At 49.1% G+C, this 20,721-nt stretch overlaps 1 protein-coding gene across 6 annotated transcripts in view; it reads right to left on the reverse strand.

Moving 5' to 3' along the window:
- Positions 1-20,721, reverse strand: part of KATNIP (katanin interacting protein) — a 193,528-nt gene that overhangs the window by 74,225 nt on the left and 98,582 nt on the right. For 5 of the 6 annotated variants that reach the window (XM_027126555.1, XM_027126558.1, XM_027126556.1 and 2 more), the window contains exons 9-12: positions 6,859-7,031; positions 5,796-5,855; positions 4,203-4,321; positions 2,527-2,629 (exon numbers count right to left, since the gene is read on the reverse strand). In XM_027126555.1, the coding sequence (XP_026982356.1) occupies positions 2,527-2,629; positions 4,203-4,321; positions 5,796-5,855; positions 6,859-7,031 (455 nt within the window). The remainder of the gene's footprint in view (positions 1-2,526; positions 2,630-4,202; positions 4,322-5,795; positions 5,856-6,858; positions 7,032-20,721) is intronic. The other variant, XM_027126559.1, reaches the window with a different exon arrangement.

Genomic DNA, 20,721 nt, shown 5'->3' on the forward strand with positions numbered 1-20,721 from the left:
GATGGGATGGGGACATGCAGGGAGGGAAGTCAGCTGTCAGCTCCCGGAAGGAACGCAGGGGCTGTGTTTATCAGCAGACCCCACGGCTTCCTCCTTCTCTGCCGCGGGGCCTTGTGGGCCCAGGCCAAGCCCTCTGCTACCCTGGGCCTGAGTCCCAGGCAGGCAGGATGGTGATAAAACTCAACTGGCCCGGCTCAAGCCTCGGGGATCGGGAGGTTAATGAACTTGTGCTTGGGAGGCGCGTTCCGCTGCCAGGTGCGCCCTGTGGGAGGCGTGAGGATGCGGCGCTGGTCACCGTGGTTGTTGGCCGTTGGGAGGAGGCCAGATGGGAGGCGAGCTGCCTCGAGGAGGGGCTGCTGGATCTCACGCACAGTGCGATCTAAGATGTGCAAATTCCTGCAGCGGGGTTTCTAAATGAAGAAGCTGAAGGGTCTATTCACTAAGGAAGTGTCACAACGTGTCAGCGTTGCAACCCCATGGCCACCCCTGCTCGATTTAGGATCGAGGGGTCTGAGGCAAATGCTGGCTGGCAAGCTTCCGGTCCCTGGCGTTCACTGCCCCGCTCTCAACAAGACCGCCTGCTTTTCCTTTGGTGAAGCTGCCCCTTCTCTTTTCTCAGCCATGAGGTATGGGGGATGGACACTTTCCTACCCCAAGGAGGAGATGAACTGGTCCAATTGATCAGTGTGTCCTGTCACCCGGGCCACCTGGAGGGAATGGCTCAGCGATGGGCACGTGACCCAGTTTCAGATCTGTGTGTGGAGAAACTGCTCTTTTCTCCTGACTGTGGAGTCTGAGGGTATAAGGGCAAGAGGTGGGAATCACTCTAGCTATTGAGGGATCACAGGGAAAGCGCAGAGCTGGGACTGGGCACTGAGGTGGGGGTGAGGCTCAGGATGCAGCTGACACGGTACAGACACAGCGTGAGCTTCTGGATCAAGCCCTGCTTGATCCTGACTACGGCATTCATTACAAAGAAATGTGTCATTTTTCTTCTCTTTTTTTTTTTTTTTTTCAGTACGCGGGCCTCTCACTGTTGTGGCCTCTACCGTTGCAGAGCACAGGCTCCGGACGCGCAGGCTCAGCGGCCATGGCTCATGGGCCCAGCCGCTCCGCGGCATGTGGGATCCCCCCGGACCGGGGCACGAACCCGCGCCCCCTGCATCGGCAGGCGGACTCCCAACCACGGCGCCACCAGGGAAGCCCTCCCTAGATTTTTTTAGACGGCATATTTCCTGATCCCTCCTTGCCTTGTGCCAGGCACCGAGCCATCTGCCCTTACAGACCTTTCCTCTTCCAGCTGCACAGTGGCCCCGTGGGCTGTGGATTACTTACCCAGTTTGACAGTCACACACCCCCAGGACCAGACAGCTTAAGAGGCTTATGTAAGGTCACACGACCTCTAAATGATGATGCCCGACTCCAAGCCAGAACTCCAGTCTGGGCTGGAGCAGGGCTCTTTCTGCTTTCATATGAGCTTTACGTGTGACTTTGGGAGGGCTTCCTGTTAAGTCCCCATTGGCCAATCACAAGATGGGTGACCGATGAACCAAACAGTTATAAGAAAGGCTTGGGTAGAGGAAGAGATGAGAGGATGTGCTGGACACACACCTTTTGACCCAAAAGAGAAACGCATCATCCGCTATCCCTCCACCCTGATGCTACCTTGCCCTTTCACCGTTCGTGTCTCAGCTCCATCGACCCGCTCACAGCCATATCCTTGCCCGGTCGCTACAATCATATCGGACTCGATGAAGATGAACATCACTTTTTTGCAGCTAACTTTATATCCTTAACATTTTCTATCTGCATAACCTCCATAATGAAAATTTCCATCCTTTTACACGACTGCATTGTGCTGACGTATCATACTTTCCTGATTAACTCTACTACTGTGAGACATTTATGTTATTTCAGTGTTTTTTTCTCTCACCTTTCCCTACTTCCAATAATTGTGCAATAGACATTTTTGCGCCTATAGCTTTTTATTTCTGTTGAGTGATTTCTTCAGGGTAAGGAAGTGGGATTGTCAGGCTGGAAGACATAAGTATTTCTAAGGCTCTTCCTAAGAGCCTTTCGGCTTTTCAAAAGCTTTCCACCCATTTCTATTGCTGCCAGCAGGGTAAGACTGCCAGTTTTACTGTAACCTTGCCGGTGCTAGAGGTTATCATCAAAAATCATTTGTTAACTGAGATCTGTTAACATCAAATGGGATGTTGAGGTTGCTCTAATTTGTATTTCTTGATTACAAGTGATGCTGGATATTTCTGTATGGGCTTAACAGGCTATTTATATTTCCTCTTGTGTGGACAGGCTTCTGTCTTCTGAAACTTCACGCTCCATTACATGGATGTCTATGTGCTGGGGAGGAGGGGGGATGGAGACTGGGGCAGAAAGATGCTAAGTTTACCACTGTCAGAGCAGCTCCCACCAAACAGAAATGAATGTACTGAGGGGCCCTTCCTCCCTCAGCCTTCAGGCAAGACATGAATGCCTTCAGAAACCCTCATAAGTCAAGGTTCTCACCTCTGGGTCCAGAACTTGCTCCTCAGTGGGTGAAACAACCTGGCTGAGTTGGGTGGAGTCACTTTCGATGGCCTGGAGGACTTTCAGAACCTTCTGCTGGTGTCTGAAATTGATTTTGTTTTAGCAAACAGGTATCGATAGTAACGATACACAATAGGGAAAGTTTGCATCAAGGGTACCAGGCTTACTTTTCTATTTCAGAGAGAAGTAACAATTTGAGACGAAAATACTCACACCCCCGCAGACAGATCAAAGGCGCACACCAGCTGGTTTTCTCCCTTTATAAATAATTGTACAATTAGCGATGAAAGAAGGGCCAAGTAAGAGAAATTGCTTGGGGCCAGATGGCCAGACGATCTCCTTAAGCTGACTGCTAGGCTGTAAGATTCTAGAGCGGGTGTCTACACAGTACATACAGCCTGCAGGTCAAATGCAGCCTGCAGCCTGTTTCTGTGTGGCCTGCAAGCTAAGAATGGTTTTTACATTGTTAAAGCGTTGTTAAAACAAACAAACAAAAAGTGAAAAGCCTGAAGTATTTGCTCTCTGGCCCTTTACTGAAAAAGTTTGTCAGCTCCTGATCTAGTGACCTGCCTTGCATCTCTAGTTTCTGAGGACACAGCATTCCAAACCTAGCAGAGAGCTGTCTGCAAACACACCCTACTTGTGCTGTTTAAGGCTGAGAACTCCCAAGACCCTGAAGCACAAAGGATCTTGATGATGAAGAAAGAAGCATTTGGTGATGTGTGTGCTGCTGGTAACATATCCTGTATCTGTATCTGATGTAACATATCCTCATGGCCCAGCCCTTTCACTCGCGGAGGAAACTTCAAGTTCTTATTCATGGCCACAGTGGTCCACAGCATGGTTTCCAATCTGGGGTCTGCAGACTCCTGGAGGAGTGGCTAGCACTGCCTTTAGCCTATTCAGAGTTTTTCTACAAATTATCAAAGGCAAACACCCTCTGGATGGACACAGATCTGGAGAGTACATAGATTGGCCAGGAAATTCCTCCTTTGTGCAGAGAAAAAGCCCCCATGCCTTTCGGGGCTGATGCAGCCTCAGGCCAGAGCCTCAGCTTAGCGACCACTGTGCAGGCTGGATTTCAGCTGCTCTCACCGCTCAGCCAGGCATGGGCGCTGCACAGACTACCACGCGCCCAGCTCTGCACAGCGGCCCGGGGAGCATGGTGGGGCTCAAATGTGTGCTTGAAGCTATTGGCTCGGCATGGTGCATCTTTCTGAAGATCAGTGTTGCCTGATGACTACAGGAAAGCCTTTATTTTGATAATAAAACGTGACAGTGCCAATCACTGATGCTATGTGTGAACGGAAGAGAATGCTGCATTTGAACAAACTCTGAATAGAGAAAAGAAGGTTCAGAGGACACTGCCTTGGGTCACCGTCTGCCGCGTGGGCTGCTTCCGTGGAAACCTTTGAGGAGACTGAAGTTTTACATGGGCTGAACGGAACTGAACAAGCCAAGAGACATGTGTCTGAAAGAAATCAAGTCAATTTCAGGCTTTTGGGTTGGAGGGAGGGTGAGGGGGGATGCAGTCTAAGGGAGCAGTTTTAAATGGTCTGGAATCAAAATGCAAAGAAAAACCTTAGTTAATAAGATGCTCATGGCTGGATGGCTACGGGTTGCCGTTTTTGTTTTGAAGCTGCCTCGATAAGTACCTGCTCCCCAGAAGGCCGATCCCGTCGATGGCTTCACTGACGGCTCTGGCTCCCCCTGCTGCCCTGGACTGCTCCTGCGAGCTGGTCGCTGTGCTCGTTGCCGCGGTGATGGAGGGCGGCTGAGGGAGGATGGAAACGCTTATGAAACAGATGTCCGAGGCGACCCTCCTGGCCCAAGACGCAGCAGAGCCACGGTCAAAGGGACACACTCCGCAGGCCATCAGTCTTGTTGAGGGAAACTGGGAACAGGAATGAGGGTGAAAGCGACTACCTGGGGCTGATTAGATCTAGAATCCCCTCACATCTTTGCAAAAAAGGTGGGATCTCAGTTTCTTATGATCTGGGAGGTCCCAGGAAACGGTCTGCTTCAATGAGCCATTGAAAAATTTCTCTCATCAAAACCTTTCCCCTCCTCCAGTGAATCTCTGTTCTGTTTGCTACAAAGTAATGGGACTCCATGGAGAATGCCAGTAACATTAGACCCTTTCATTTTTAATCCTCCAAGCCTTTTCCCCTTCTTTTCCATTTATCATTTAAACTAGAAATGTGCTCTGATCTTTATCTGCAAATAATTGTAGTCATTGGAAGCTCTGTGAATCAGGGGTCAGGTCATCCGGAAATCCTGGACCGCAGGGTGGGCAAAGTGGCAAACCTGTCAGAAATATTGGCTGGCAATGGTTTAAGATGACTGGGAAGTAATAGAAAAAGTAGGAGCGATGCCAAAAGAAACCCACTATGTTGCTCTGGGGTGCTGCCCTGCCCAGCACTCTGTTTCATGAGCGTTCTCTCCAATTCCCTACTGTCCACCCCTTATCTTCCCCTGTCCTCTTCTCCTCCACGACTCTCCCACTCCTGGAACAGGCCAGGCTCGTTCCCACTTGGAAGCTTTTCCCCTGTTCCTTCCACTTGGAATGCTGTTCCTCTGTTGGCTGGTTCCTTCTTGCTGGGCAGGGCTCAGCCTAAACGGGACACCTTCCAAGGGGCCTCCTTGGATCCCCCGTGGGAGGTAGCCACCATCCTATACCCTGTCGCTCTCTCACCCATTAGCACCTTGTATTGCCACCTCTCTCTGAAGTCACCTTGGTTATATACGGCTTTATTCGTATATACCCGAACCTTGTCTGAAAGCTCCCTGAGGCCAGGGGCTACTCTGGTCTGACTCGGTCACCTCTGTATTCTGAGGACACAGCATAGACTTGTGCACAATCTAACAAAGATGTTCCCAGGTGTTTTATTAATTCACGACCATATTTCCTGGGACCATCTTTGCTGAGATTGGCCTAACTGACCTAGATAGGTGTAGATATACATTTATTTATTTAGGATACTGAGATCCTTTTCTGTGTTATCTTGTCAGGAAATGGAAACGTAACAAGGGACTGGAATCAGCAGGCCTGGGTGAGGTCTGGCTTCCACTCGTAACCTTGGGCAACGTGCTTCAGCACGGGTCTCCCCATCTGGGAGATGGGCAGAATGCTGGCGTGCTCAGGGAGCACAGTGAGGTCCTGCTGGGACCGTGTGGGGAAGGCCCTCTGGAGACTGTTGGCTGCTGTGGGAATGGGGCTCTGCTGTCCCTCTCTGGCCTTCACTGACCTCAGGGGTCTCCTCCTTCAGCAGACCGGTCCATGACTCTGCTGGTGGTCTCTCTGTGCCCTGGAAGGATGGAATCACATGATCTGAGGTCAGAATAAAGCCATCCACTTCACATCCTTCACTGATAGAGGTACAGACTGTCTTGAGGTCATAGACACAAATGTCAGGGGCAAAGGGCCGAGCACCAGGAAAACAGACAACAGATGCTGCTTGGTGGTCACCCCAAAGAGCAGCCCGCCAACAGGGCCTGGGGAGCAACTAGCGGCGTGGACGGGGCCCTAGGCTTTCAGGCAGGCAGACCTCAGCCACGTCCACAGATATGCCATGAGAAAGCCACCCGGATTCCCTGGGTGCTATCAGCCATCTCTATAAAACAGTGTGATGAAACCAGCCCTGCCTGTTGCAGGGCTACTGTGAACATCAAGCTAAGGTAAAAGATTTCAACAGGTGACTCAGGGAACATGCTTCTGAGAAAGGATGTAGACATTGAGGGATGTCCAAGGCCTCCAGCTCCCCAGAGACCCCCGCTCCACCCCACCATCCATCCTCCTGTTTGCTGCTCAAAGCCGAAGGCTGCGGGCACCAACTCAAACACCTGTAGGGCCAGAGGGGTTTCCTGAGAAGGTGAAGCAGGCCAGGAGCAGGACGTTAAGGAGTGGTGAGGACTGCGGAGGCTGGAAGGGCTCATGCTCTGGGGAAGGGGGTCTTTCCAGAGAAGCCAGAGCTGGTTGTTTGCGCCATCCTGTCTCTGACACACCAATGCTCAACTCTAGTTGAAGGTATTCAGGGTTTGTAAGGAAATCAGCAAGAATTGGAGGCATATTAGCGTCCAACTTAGGCCTAGGAAACAAAAGATGGAAAGGAGGTGGAGGAAATGGGGACTTCGACAGGTCAGTAAGCAGCTGTGCATCAGACAGTGGATGCACTGATTGGTCTAAGGTCAGGGATGCCTCCACCGCTCTCTCTCCTCACCATGTGCTCTTGGCCAGCACCGCTCAGACACTGCCTGGTCCCTGAGTAGCCCAAGTCCTTCTCCATCCTTTCCCTCTGCCTGGGAACGCACCTGTGGTGGGCTGGCGGGGCGCTCAGCCTTTCTGCTGAGGATCGCCCTCTGCAGGGCTTCGTTCTCCACCTGGATGGCTCTGAGCACGGCTGAGGCGTCCTCCTCTCGGTCCTCAGCCTTGCACACGAGTTTTCGCGTTGCTGATAGGGGTCTCTCTCGGTGGCTTCCAGGTCCTGGGGGCAGAAAAGAGGGGGTGAGCCTTTAGATTGCATTCTTGGAGGGCAGCTCCCAAATCGATTAGACTCAAATTGAGGAACGTTCTATAAAAACAACTGGCCCATACTCTCCAAAAATGTCAAGGTCAAAAAAAGACAAAGACAGCCTGGAGAGCTGCTCTAGATGAAAGCAGACGGGGCAGACATGGCAGCTGAATGCAATGGCGATCCCGAGGCTGGACCCTGGGTCGGCGAATATCCCTGTAAAGAACATTATTGTAGCAAGTGGAGAAATCCGAGTAGAGTCTGTGACTTGGATAACAGTATTGTATTAATGCTAACTATCCTGAATTTCATACGTAAGTGCACTGTGGCAACGTAGAATGAATGCCCTCGTTCTTAGGAGATACATACTGCAGTGTTCAGGGTAAAGTGGGATGCTGTCTACAATTTAATCTCAAATGATTTAAAAATACACACATGCAGAGCAAATATACAGCAACTGCGGCAAAATGTTAACAACTGGTGAACCTGGGGGAAAGGGAGTGTCATTTGTACTATCCTTGCAACTTGCCTTTACGTCTAAAATTGAAATAAAAAGTTAAAAAGTTAGCCCTCTAACAAAGTGCCTGTAAGGACTAATACCTGACATTGTGAAGAAGGATGGGTATTTGGGAATATTTTTGCTTTGTTTCATATTTCAAACATTGCTATGTTTCATAAGGATGGGTAGTAAGAGTTACAAAGAAATTACTCCTCAACTGAAGAAAAAAAGTATTGCAAAGCTGTAGTCGGTTCTGGAAGTTCTAATGAGTGGAACACTGATTTTATAATATGCAAAAATATTTGCAATATATGAAAAAATACCCAACAAGACTGGTTGGAAAAAAATACATTATGGTATGTTTACCCAATGGAATACTACACATCTGTAAAAAGAAAGGCATTCTAAAATATCTATAGATAAATATGGTGACCTGAATGTGCTTCATAATCACCTGGGGTGTGGGTGTGGGTGCAGATGAAATTGGCCATCAATTGACCATTGCCAAGGTCGGGTAATGAACATGGGGGGTTATGATAACATCCTCTCAATTACTTATGTTTGGATTCTTTCTCAGTTAAAAAAAAAAAAAACTCCATTTAAAAATAGAACTGCTCAAAATGTTTCCATTGGGATGTTTAAAGAGGCTTTAACCTACTGAATTTCAACCCCTCGGCAAATATTGAGTGCCACTCTGCCAGGCTCTGTTCTTAGCACTGGGGACACTGCAGTGACCATAGAGATCAAGACCCTTGCCCTTGTAGAGAGAGGCAATAGGCAGAGAAACAATACTCTAGGGTGTTCCATGTCAGAAAATGATATGGAAAAACAAGAAAAGCAGAGCAGGGTAACAGAGATGGGGTGAGCAGGGTGGCAGGGTTGGCCTCACGGAGCGTTGGGGAAGTGTGGTCCAGGAACCAGTGTGAAGTGAGAGGCCTGAGAAGGGGTGGGGAGGGCCAAGGCAGGGCCTTGGAGGACACTGTAAGGCCATTACTCCGAGAGAAATGGGGAGCCACTGAAGGCTTGAAAGCAGGGGACCTGATTTGACTTAGGTGCTGAGTGGAGAACAGAATGAAGGGAGGTGAGGGGGAAAGCAGAGAGGCCAGTTAGGGCTCCTGCAGCTGCCCAGTGGAGGGGGGACACAGAGTGTGGTCAGTTTCTGCGTGTATGTTGCCGACAGAGCCAACAGGATTTCCTGACAGAGTAGATGTGGCTGGTGCAGAAAGAGAGTCAAGAATGATGCCAAGGTTCTGGCCTGAGGAAACAGATGATGGGGTTGCTTTCAGCTGAGCTGCGGAGGGCTGTCAGAGGAACAGGTTTGGAAGCAAAGAGCAGAGGCAGCTTGGAGCCCAGAGATGTGATTTTGGCATCAGGGTGGGGCTGTCGAGTTGGCCTGTACACACACACGAGTGTGGAGTTTGGGAGGGTGGTCTGGGCTGGAGCTGTGAATTCAACCTAGGCAACTTGGTTGCATCATTTAACAATAGTATCAAAGACTGACATTAATGCTGGCCTATAACTAACTAACTGGGAATTGATAGCTATGACTTCTCTGGGGAGATATAGATATAGATAGCCTGGTACAAAGGCTTGTTAAAAACCAACAACCTGGGCTTACCTGGTAGCACAGTGGTTGAGAGTCTGCCTGCCAATGCAGGGGACACGGGTTCGAGCCCTGGTCTGGGAAGATCCCACATGCCACGGAGCAACTAAGCCCGTGCGCCACAACTACCGAGTCTGCGCTCTAGTGCCCATGAGCCACAACTACTGAGCCCATGTGCCACAACTACTGAGCCCACGCGCCTAGAGCCCATGCTCCGCAACAAGAGAAGCCACCGCAATGAGAAGCCCGCACACCACAACGAAGAGCAGCCCCCGCTCGCCACAACTAGAGAAAGCCTGTGTGCAGCAATGAAGACCCAACACAGCCAATAAATAAATAAAAATTGAAAACAAACAAACAAACAAAAAAACCCCAGCAACCTTCCATCCTCATGATCTCAGTAAACAGGCACCGCTGATTATTAGAGATTTAGTTGGAGCCCTTTATCCTCCTGCTATGTTATAATTTGCATCTGAATGAGGCTTCAAGTAGCAACACCAAGAATGGCTTTGGCAGGAGAGGGAGTATAGCCAGGTACTGGGTTGATGGAAAAGCTAAGCTAAAATGAGGGGACACCAATTTCTTCCAGGCATCCAGGAGAGGGGCTTTGGATGTGAATGCCCGGGGACCGGGCAGGCACTCTGAGTGAGTGAGACTGAACTCGGGGTGGGTGTAGGGGAGATGGGAGGCAGCTGAGCCGCTGCCCAGCTCCAGCCAATGCCTGCCAGACAGAGCTGTGCTTCTAGTGTTGCCAGGTTTTTCCCCAAGAAAAGTTAGAATCTGACGTTTATGCGAAATCCCCCTGAATTTATTTGTTCATAAAGTATTGCAGTTTTTAGGAAACGTGAAAGCCAACAGAACCCAAGGGCTGGTCTAATACAGGCCACGGCAAGTCCCAGCTGCTCCTCCAGGAAAGTCAAGGGCACCCAAAGGAAGCCCTGCATGCCTTCGGATGGCTGGCTGGCCCAGGTGATAATGGCAGTGGGTCGTTCTCTGACTTTGATGGACTCTTGCTGTGGCTCCAGTACTGCTCCTGGGGACATAGAGTAAGGCACTGCTGGCAATGTGACCTGGGGATTCTGTTCTTCCCAGTCAAGGCTGCTTTTCTTTTCTTATCAGCTCTGTTTCCCTTTCTTATCAGCTACTCGACCTGCTCTGCAACTCGAGGGATGAGAAGGTGAGCTGGGAGGAGCTGATGGAGGTGGGGATTCTCATTGCTATGGAAACACTGTGGGTCCAAGGGGTGCGGTAAGGCCACTGGGATCTTCCTCACGCAGGTCCCTGACGCAGCTGGGAGGACAGGAAAAGAGAGTGAAAGAAAAGAAGTGGCCTTGAGTCCGTCTGGAGCTGGAACTGAGGAATCCTGAAGCACCAACACACCCTCATCCCAGGGGGAGCTGAAGCAGAACTGGGTTCCCCGCAAGGCACAGGCATTAATGACACAGGCTCTCAACTGTCACTACACTGTGGGATAAGATGCTGCTCTGGGTGCCGGGGTACAGACGTGGGTGGGAAAGGCATGTCCCTGTCCTCACAGACCTCACAGTCACGGGGCACAGACAGACACGGACACGCCGGCAGCAGGTGATGAGTGCTGGGGAAAAGATCAAGTGGGATAAAAGCTAGAGATGACAGGAGGGGGAAGGACACTATTTCAGACACTCGGTCAGGGAGGGTGACATCTGAGCAGAGACCTGAGGGCAGCGAGCCTTGTGAATGCCCATAGGGGGAGGCTGTTCCAGGCCAAGGGAGCAGCAGGTGTCAAGGCCCTGTGGTGGGCGGAGCTTGGCACAGGGAGGAATGGCAGGAGGGCTGGCCTCGGGGAGCGAAGGGAAGCCTGGGGGGCAGCGGGGGGTGGACAGGTCTCATGGGACCCTGAGGCCACGTAAGCCCCAGAGGCCTCCTGCTACTCCAGGAGGCCACGCCCACCTTGTTTGCTGCTACGCCCTGGCTCCGGCATTATGATCGCTGTCAAATGAATGGATGGAAAATGATTTCAATTCCGAACCTTGTCAATCTCAGTATTTGTGAATATCATTAAAACATATCATTTCCTCCTCCATCTGCAGTAAAGCAGAGCTGAGAAATTTAAGGCCCCTTCAGATCCTACAGAAGATCCTATAAATAAGGGCCAAGGATCTTGTGTACAGCTAAACAAACGCGCCAGCACTCTGACACTGGGGGTGCGAACCCCAGCATCAGTGCGAGGCTCGGGCAACATCAGGATAAGCAGAACCTGCGATTCGTAAGCTCCTTCTGCATTTCCTGCCTAGAGCACTTATAAAGTCAGTCGAAGGAGAGCCCCTGCGTGGTAACCCTTGCCTGCTTATTGCCACTATGTGGGCAAGAGCCCCGTCCGCTTGTGCCTCAGTGGTCTGGGGCTATGGTGGAGTATCGCGCCCAACAAAACTATCTGTTCTTGGCCACTACAACCCTACGATCACCTCTTCTTGGAAAAGGATAATCGGGAAGGCATTTTCTTGCAGCGGGGTTCAGCTTTGTCTGCACAAACCCTTCTGCCCTGAGCGCCTTTCATCTGGGAGGGAATGCTCCTGCAACAACACGATCGTTGGGTCCTGCCTGTGCCCTTTGAGTCATATTAGGCTAAGAAGATGCTTTTAAAAATTAAATCAGGCTTTCTCTGAGTGAAGGTCAAGGCCACAGCTCCACCACCAGAGCTCTCCCCACCCATGGCTTCCCAGAAACGCGTGTCCACAGTGCCCGTGTCCTCCTGAATCACATCCCCGCTGCCCGGCTGTGTAGACTGTGCATTTCCTCATTGCACACGAGGTCACTGCCTTTTGATTCCATTGGAAGTTCTCCTTGCTCGCTTGGGTGAGCCGTTTCCGCACTGGCCTGAGCACCACGTGAGGGTGGATTTATTCTCATCACAGATCTGGAGAACGGTGGATTTATTCACACAATAAATCGTTGCCACCAGCAAAAGCCAAATGGCACATTTTAATTTATCCCAAGCTGCTCTTTTCTGGTTGAAAACCACTCCTCTACTGTTAACTTCACTTTCTCTTTGCTTCACTAGAACTTGGCTTTCATCTCTCTTGCAGGGAAACAAAAGAGTGTATCAATTCAGGAGATTTACCATGAATGCAGCACATGTCACAAAGAAGACGTGAGGACATGGGGGCTGTCCGGTAAGCTCACCAGCCAGGTGGCTTCTTCCCACTCGCCAGCTATGACTCGAAAAGCTCAAAGTCAGAGTCTCAGCAAAATGACCCCTTCCCACATGCAAGGGACCTTTGACATCACCTGGGAATCCACTGAAAAGGCAAACATTACATCTGAGAATCACAAGGGTCTAACGTAGAGCTCATAGGCCGGCAGCCCAAAGGCTGAAGCCAGCCTGCAGATTGCGTTGTGTGACTTTTTTTAAAAACTGGAAACAGATGCTAAGTTAAAAAAAAAAAAAAAAGAATAGGAAATCCACCTGAAAATCGGGATTCCTGGCATCTCTTGAAAAGTCCTATGATCTGACGTGGCAATCGTGATCTGGGGGGCAGCTCCTGCTGCAGGCGTGGCATCAGTGATGGTCACGTGCCTGTGAGCCCGGAAACTGTGCACGGTTTGTGCCGTGAAAGGTCCAGGGAAACAGCTGGCTTAGCCCTGTTTTGTCCTGAGCTGCACATACTCCCTCTAAAATCCACCCAGGAGGGGGAAGGGGGCTGCCCGCTGGGACAATAGCTTACATCTGAGTATTCCAGAGCCTCTGTGCATTTTAAGTTGGCTCAGCCTCAGCAGGCTACACGCTTCCCACAGCGTAGGAGACCGCGACAAATGGCCACAAATGCCTCCCACCTGCATCCCACCTGCAACGTGCCATATCGCCCTGTGACGCTGCAGCATCTCCCATCAAAAGGTGGGTGGAATCTGTTTCTCTAGCTGGGCATGGCCTGGTGACTTCCTTTGGCCAACAGGTCCTTAGCAGTCACGACCAAGCGGAGCCTAACTTAAGAAAGGACTTACATGCTGGGGTGTGTCCTCTCGGGCTGCCTGGAGACCACCAGGCGCTGGGTAATGAGACCACGTGGAGCAGAGACGAGGTGTCCCAGCTGAGGTCCTTGGGCCAGCGGGACTGCCAGACGCTGTGAGGGTGGCCGTGCGAGACCAGCCAGCCAGGCACCCACTATGGAACCGGCCAGCCCCCCTGCAGCAATAATAAAAGCATTGTTGCTTGCAGCCACTGCAGTGTGGAGGGGATTGTTAGGCGGCAAGAGATAGTTGATACACCTGGCTTGTCCAGGCCTGTGCTCTTCTCATCTCTGAGGCTTCTTTGGGGGCCTCTCCACAGGCAGATGCTGTCTGTAACCCTTAATACTCATTCTTCCGCTGCTGTCTCTTCGTGAGCCCAGGAATGCACGTGGTTTTTAATGATTTTTCAAGGAAGGCAGTCAGCCCCCATCTCCCCATCCCTGACTAAATGACTTTACTCTTTCCTCGCATATTACAGTCCTTTGCTCTGCACCCGGCCCCTGAAGAATTTGTAGCAAAGTGTCCTGTGTGGTTAATTTTTGTAAGAAATGAGCAGTAGTTGCTTTCATCCTCCCAGCAGCAGCGACCTTCACGGCATCCATGTTTCCCTTCAGGGAACCACCTCTTCTCCATCTTCTCAGTCTACGTGCTTTGGATGGATCTGGATCTGCCCCCACTCCTGGCCCTTCCTGGGCCCTTGAGAGAACAGGTGCCTCTCCCTGACTACAGAGACTGGAGATCGGTTCAGGGTAGAGCTGGTTCTTGGACTCTGCTGGAACTATTTGGAGAGGAGCAGTCCCTTTCCCCGGGGGTTGCTAAGTCAGTAAATGCGAGCCTGGAGCCACCAGGGACCATCTCCAGACCACGCCTGAGACTACGGATGTGGTTCTCAAAGTGTGGTCCCTGGAGCAGTAACATCAGTATCACCTAGGAACTTGTTAGGAATTAAAATACTTAGGCTCCACCCTAGATGCACTGAATTAAAAATTGGGCAGGGTCCAACAATCTGGTTTTAATTTGCTTGGCCAATAATTCTGATGCATGTTCAAGTTTGAGACCCACTGGACTCTAAAAGTAGAGCTAAGTGATGAAGAAACAGTTCCTGGTGATAGCATCATCTGAGTACCTGGATCCCACCATACCTGAGGGCAGATCTATAGTCCTGGACTTTTCAGGTCTCTGAGTGATACATTTTCCTTTGTTGCTTCAGCCAGTTTGCATTTCTGACACTTGCTATTAATAATGAACACTGACATATGTTATGAGACTCTGGACTTTGGCAGAATGGTCTTCCTGCTGCAGGTTTTCTTGACAGAAATGTTAACTGCGCTAACTGCAGGGCTGTTAGGGTCTTCTAAATCACTCACGTTGAGGGCTGTTACTTTATTTCTGTGGTTGGCAGCTTGTCCGGGTAAAGTGGTTCCGATATATAACTTCCCTAGAGCACTCTGACGACTTGGACAGTAAACTTTCTGCAGTAAAGACTGATCTTCTTTCACCTTCAACAAGACAACAGGTCTCTGGAAGTTTCCTGGAAGGCTTATTGATAGAGACCAAAGTAACCCAGGGCATGAGGCCCTTTCATTAGAACAAGGGACAGTTATAGTGATAGAGAGGAATTAAGCTCTCGTGGAGTTGCACCATATGTACATTTAATTGACATAAATTCAATTTTATGACCTTGGCCAAAGATAAAGGAGCAAGGAGAGAAATAACTCTTTTAAGAGAGCAGGCAATAGGTTACACTTATGGTAATGGCAGGCTATCTAATCCAGACCAACCTGTCCCTGGAGCACAACTAGAAAACCTGGACCAAATAGTAGTATAAAAATCTGTTTATAAAAAGAAATCTGTTTGAAGGCATGGAGAGTGAACAGGGCTGTGAAGGGTTACAGGCAGGAGAACAGAAACCTAGAGAGGTGACCCCAGCACCTGGGAAGTGTTTCCCCTCAAGGTGCTGCTGATTCTAAGAGCTGTTGCAAGGCTGAGAAACTGAAGAGAGCTGGTGACAGACTCAGGGCTACAGTCCGAGAGTCAGGGTGACCTAGAAAGAGCCAGGCATGAAGGGCACAGAAAGGTTAACAATGTAGGCAAATCTAAATTACTATTGACTATTTTAATAATAATAATGATGTCTGGTGAGGTTTAATATCTAGAGAGAATTAAAATGCATGACAATAATAGCATTTAATTTTGGATGGGAGTAAACGGAGTTACACAGTTGTAAGGTCTCCACTGAATGAGAAGCAGTAAACTTGCTAATTTAAAGTAGACTCTAATAAGTCAAGAATACATGTTGCAATCTCTGGTAATGACTAAAGAATAGTAAAAGAATGTATAACTAACAAGCTAATAGAGAAGAAAAAAGAGGGATAATGTAAAGTAATCAGTTCAGAATAGGGCAAGAAAGGAGAGAAAAAGGAACATAAAACAGGCAGAACAAATAAAAAGCAAACAATAAAATGGCAGATTTAAACTTAAATATATCTGCAATTACATTAAACGTAAATGGACTAAATGTGCCCATTAAAACACATCGATTGTTAGAGGATAAAAATAAAAACCAATTACATGGGGTTTACAAGAGACAAACCCCAATGTAAGGATGCAGAATGTTTGAAATGAAAGGATGAAAAAGGATACACTACATAAACACTAACCAAAAGAAAGCTGGCCAACTTTAAGACAAAAGCATTATTAGAGTGAAAAAGAGACAACACATGGTGATAAAAGGTTCAGTTCACCAGGAAGATATAAAAAGGCTGATTTTGTATGTCCCCCAGAAAGACGTCCCCCCCACAAACAGAAAGTAAAGCATCTAAGCAGTCCAGATTTTGCCTGGACAAGTGAGAGCTGGTTTGAGTCTTCTGTCCTTTCAGCAAGTCTCAGGGTCCTGTGCCTCTGGAGGAAGGAATATCTCAGTGACCTCAGCATAATGCCAGTGCTTAGAGTCACATTTTCCCTACAACCAGACCCTAAACAAGGCTAACTGCTTCATCTGGGGCTTGAGCAAGAAGCTGTGATTGTCCCCACCCTGGAGGAGCAATGACTCTTGGGCTTCAGGAGAGGTGACGTGGCTGTATGGGGTTTTCTAGAAGGAGCCACATACGCTGCACTTGATCATCAGTCTGAAGGATTTTCAAGGGTAGCTTTAACCACCTGCACTTTTTTTTGACCTTTAGAACCTCATCCCCGTGGGACATGTGGCTCCAATGTCATCCCATTTCAGTATGAGGGTGGTAACAATGCCACGGTTTTCAACTTTCCTTTTTTTCAAATTTGGCCTATGTAGGAGCCATGTATACTCAACAGATAAAGGCTGACCTCCAAACCTGTTCAAAATGAGGATTCCGCCACCTCAAACAGTGTCCTCTTTGAGGGAGTCAATGGGACAAACTGAGAACCAAGTGCCAGGGACAGCTGGTAATCTGATTTTTACCAGATGGACCCAGTGACATGTGCTGTTTATGTGAATGCATTGCTTCCTTGCCATGGTGGTCAGGAAACTCAAAGTCATGAGTGTGACCCCCTGAGGCATTCATCTGTTCACCCCTTGGCGTCAACTTATTGTTCCTACTCTTGTTTTCCCTTTACCTTCATTTCCTTACATATTTGTTAAAGTCTTCTTGCACTACAAAATTTGTTAGAACATGTCAGAACTTCTTGGAGAAAGGCAGATTATAAATAATTAATGAAGCTCGACTTCTCAAAAAACTGTACATGAAGGTGTGTGTTACAGTTGACTTGTTGAAGTCTTAACCTCCTAGTACCTGTGAATGTGACTTTATTTGGAAATAGGGTCTTTGCTGATGATCGAGTTAAGATGAGGTCATTAGGGTGGGTCTCAATCCAATATGACTGGTACCCTTATAAAAAGGGGAAACTTGGACCCAGTGTATACAGGAAAGCACCAGGTGAAGGTTGGAGTTATGTTGCCACAAGGCAAGGAAATACCAGAAGCTAGGAGAGAAGCCTGGTGCAGATTCACCCCTAGTGCCTTCAGAAGGAACATGGCCCTGCTGACACCTTGATCTTGGACTTCCCAGCCTCCAGAAATGTGACACAATAACTTTCTATTGTTTAAGCCAATCAGATTGTGGTACTTTGTTACAGCAGCCCTGGGAAATGAATACAGTATTTGAAATGATTTTAGCTGATACATGGTTTAACTTTAAAAATGTTAACTATATATTTATATTAATGAACATTAGAAAAAACAGAACAAGTGACTCCAACCTGTGGATTTTAGGCACGTCATTGCTTAGAACTAGACTGATGTGGGTATGTCGCAAGCAATAGCAGTTTAGTTGACACACGAGGGGCCATGCAGTGGAGTGATTTAGAACAGATACTCTGCAACCAGGTTTTAAACACTGGCTTTACACTTACTGGCTGTGTGACCTTGGACAGATTCCTCAACCCCTCTGTGCCTTGGTTTCCTCTGTATAATAGTGTTGATAATAGCAGTACCTACTGCACGGGGTTGTTTGGGTGATTAAATGCAAGATTAACACGTGTGGTACAAAACACAGCCTGGGAGCTGGTTCAGTGCTTTGTAAGTGCTGGTTCTTCATTTTATTACCCAGAAACGTAAATATTTAGTGATCATGGCCAGCACATGAAGGAGGGAGATCCCAGTGAGCCCAGTAGGACGGCTGGGAAGGGTGCTTGACTGCCACTGTGCTGCTCCCACTCTACCAGGGGCTCTGGAAGTTTCCTGCACAGTGGCACTCTACCCTTGGTTTCATTTCTTTTAACAACTTGTCTTTTTTTTTTTTTTTTTTTGCGGTACGTGGGCCTCTCACTGTTGTGGCCTCTCCCATGGCGGAGCACAGGCTCTGGACGCGCAGGCTCAGGGGCCATGGCTCACGGGCCCAGCCGCTCGGCGGCATGTGGGATCTTCCCGGACCGGGGCACAAACCCGCGTCCCCTGCATCAGCAGGCAGACTCTCAACCACTGCACCACCAGGGAAGCCCTTAACAACTCGTCTTGGAGGAATTTTCTAAAAAGCCATTTTTAAATTTTTCACATAGAGTGAACACCAGCAGTACAGACTGGAGTCCTGTCAACTCGAGCAGTGGTCAGTGGAGCCAGTCCAGGTGTAGAAGAAACAATGGCTCAGGGCTTGCCCTCCACACTCTCCACCAGCTGACCCTGAGCAAGCACTTGCTCTGAGCCAGGTGCTCCTCTAAGCAATCTATCCATCCAGTCCTTTAATCCTTATACTGACCCTCAGAGGAGAGTCTTACTCTTATCCCTGTTTGGCAGATGGGAGAGTGAGGCCCAGAGAGGTTAAGTAACCTGCCCAAGGTCACAGAGCTGGTAGGTGGACGGGAAGGATTTGTACCAGGTGGTCAGGCTGCAGAGTTTGCCGGGCCTATTTTCTGCCAGGGTTTCTGGGCTGGTGGGCTGTCAGCCCAGAGCTGCTGGTGGGCTGTCTCACCACCCTAAGAGCCTTTCTGAGAATGTAGGGCATAAAGGAGAAGCTATGGCAAGAGGTGGGGAGAAGCAGACTGCTGACATACTTTAATTACTGGGGTCTGGCTGTGCCCAAAGATCACACCACCTTTGAAAGTTCATTTACATGGGCTGATGTAGATGCTTTTCCTTCAATCCACTCTTTTTATCACTTGCTATCTAAAAATGCTTTGCCTTGTATTAGTACAGTCTTTTCCCCCCATTAGTTTGCAGCTTGATAAGGGTTAATCAGGGAATGCTTGGGTGCCACGTCAGCCAGACCTCCACCTGCAGCTCTGCCTCAGGGCTCCACCGGCACCCGGAGCCTCCTGAGCCAGGGCACTGGAGGGTCCACACCACCAGGCGCAGCCCACAACCCAGGACCGAAGGGAGGGTCCCTCGTCCACCCCGGGGTGGGAGCAGGCTTCTGCTCAGCACCGTCCCCTGAGCTCCCCAGCCAGGTGGAGCTCCACTTGCCCAGTGAACTTGCTTGGTGATGAAGCCAGTTTGGGCTCCTCCCCTTTCCTGTCCCCTTCCAGGGACCACCTCCCAACTAGATTACTTGTTCTGGAAACCTTATCTCAGAGTCTGGTTCCGGGAATCCAAACAAGACAATATTTACATAGCAGGGAACAAACGCTCAGTCAGTGGAAGGATTGTTATCACTTCCTCCGCCTCCTTCCATCTGCCCTGAGCTGCTGGGAAAAGAGCTTCAAGCCTCAGGCCTCATGCACGGAGTGCACTGGTCCAGATCTGGGAACCGTGACTGTCTGAGTAGGGGTTGCTTCCTGCCACCAAGTCCCTTGGCCCGTCCCTGCAGGAAACAGTCCCTCCGGCTCCTCAGTAAACGTGGATGGAATGTCTTGGCCACAGAGGTCACTTGTCTAACAGGGCTGGCTGCCTGGGGCTGTGCCTGGGTGCCCTAGGCACCCCACAGCTGCAAATTCTTAGGACACCAGGATGCCTTGAGCTCTCTGAGCTTCTTTGGATCACAGAAATCAGAAGCAAGTTGCCCTCACAGAGTCACTCCAGCCACTGGTTTGGATCCACAGCCTCAGACTGAGATGTTTCATCTGCAGCCTCCAGTGTGTGCAGTCTGCTGGTTAAGGACACAGCAATGGAGTCACTCCACCAGGGTTTGAGGCCTACATCTGCTGATTTCCAGCTGTGTGAATCACCTGCTCTGTGCCTCAGTTCCTCATCTGAGAAATGGACACAGTCGGAGAACCCACCTCAAAGCCTGGTGATAAGGATTATAATTTACCTATACATATAAATTCCATATATAATTTACTTATACAGTAAGTCCCCTACCTATGAATGAGTTCTGTCCCGAGAGCGTGTTCGTAAGTCCAATTTATTCATAAGTCCAACAGAGTTTGCCTAGATACCCAACTAACACAGTCAGCTATATAGTGCTGTACCGTAATAGGTTTATAATACTTTTCACACAAATAATACATAAAAAACAAACACAAAAAATAAAGAAAACATTTTTAGGGGACTTCCCTGGCAGTCCAGTGGTTAAGACTCTGTGCTCCCAATGCAGGGGTTGTGGGTTTGATCGCTGGTTGGGGAATTAAGATCCCACATGCCGTGCACGGTGTGGCCAAACAAACAAACAAACAAACAAAAACAACAACCAAACATTTTAAATCTTACAGCACAGTACCTTGAAAAGTACAGCAGTGCAGTACAACAGCTGGCATACGGGGGACGGCATCGAGTGAACAGGCAAGAACAGTTACTGACTGGAGGAGGGAGAGGAGGTGGGAGACGGTAGAGCTGAAGGATCGTCAGCAATAAGAGACGGAGGGCGAGCTGCAATTTCACTGAAGCCTGACGTTGATGGAATACACGTTCACATCTTTGAAAGTTTGCAACTTGAAGGTTCGTATGTAGGGGACTTACTGCATATAGGTGAGTAAATTTCATATAGAATTTATATATATATATATATAAGTAAACTATATAATGTATATAAGTAAATGATAAGTAAACACATAGTAAATTGTAATAAATAAAAGCTTACAATGGTGGCTGGCTCTTGGTAAGTACTCAATCAATGGACCCCCTCATTTCATTAGAAGGGCGGCACACGGACCTTTCACCATAA

The sequence above is a fragment of the Aethalodelphis obliquidens genome, unplaced genomic scaffold (assembly GCF_003676395.1).
Source record: "Aethalodelphis obliquidens isolate GAN/ISIS:26980383/991018 unplaced genomic scaffold, ASM367639v1 scaffold30, whole genome shotgun sequence".
Taxonomy (NCBI): domain Eukaryota; kingdom Metazoa; phylum Chordata; class Mammalia; order Artiodactyla; family Delphinidae; genus Aethalodelphis; species Aethalodelphis obliquidens.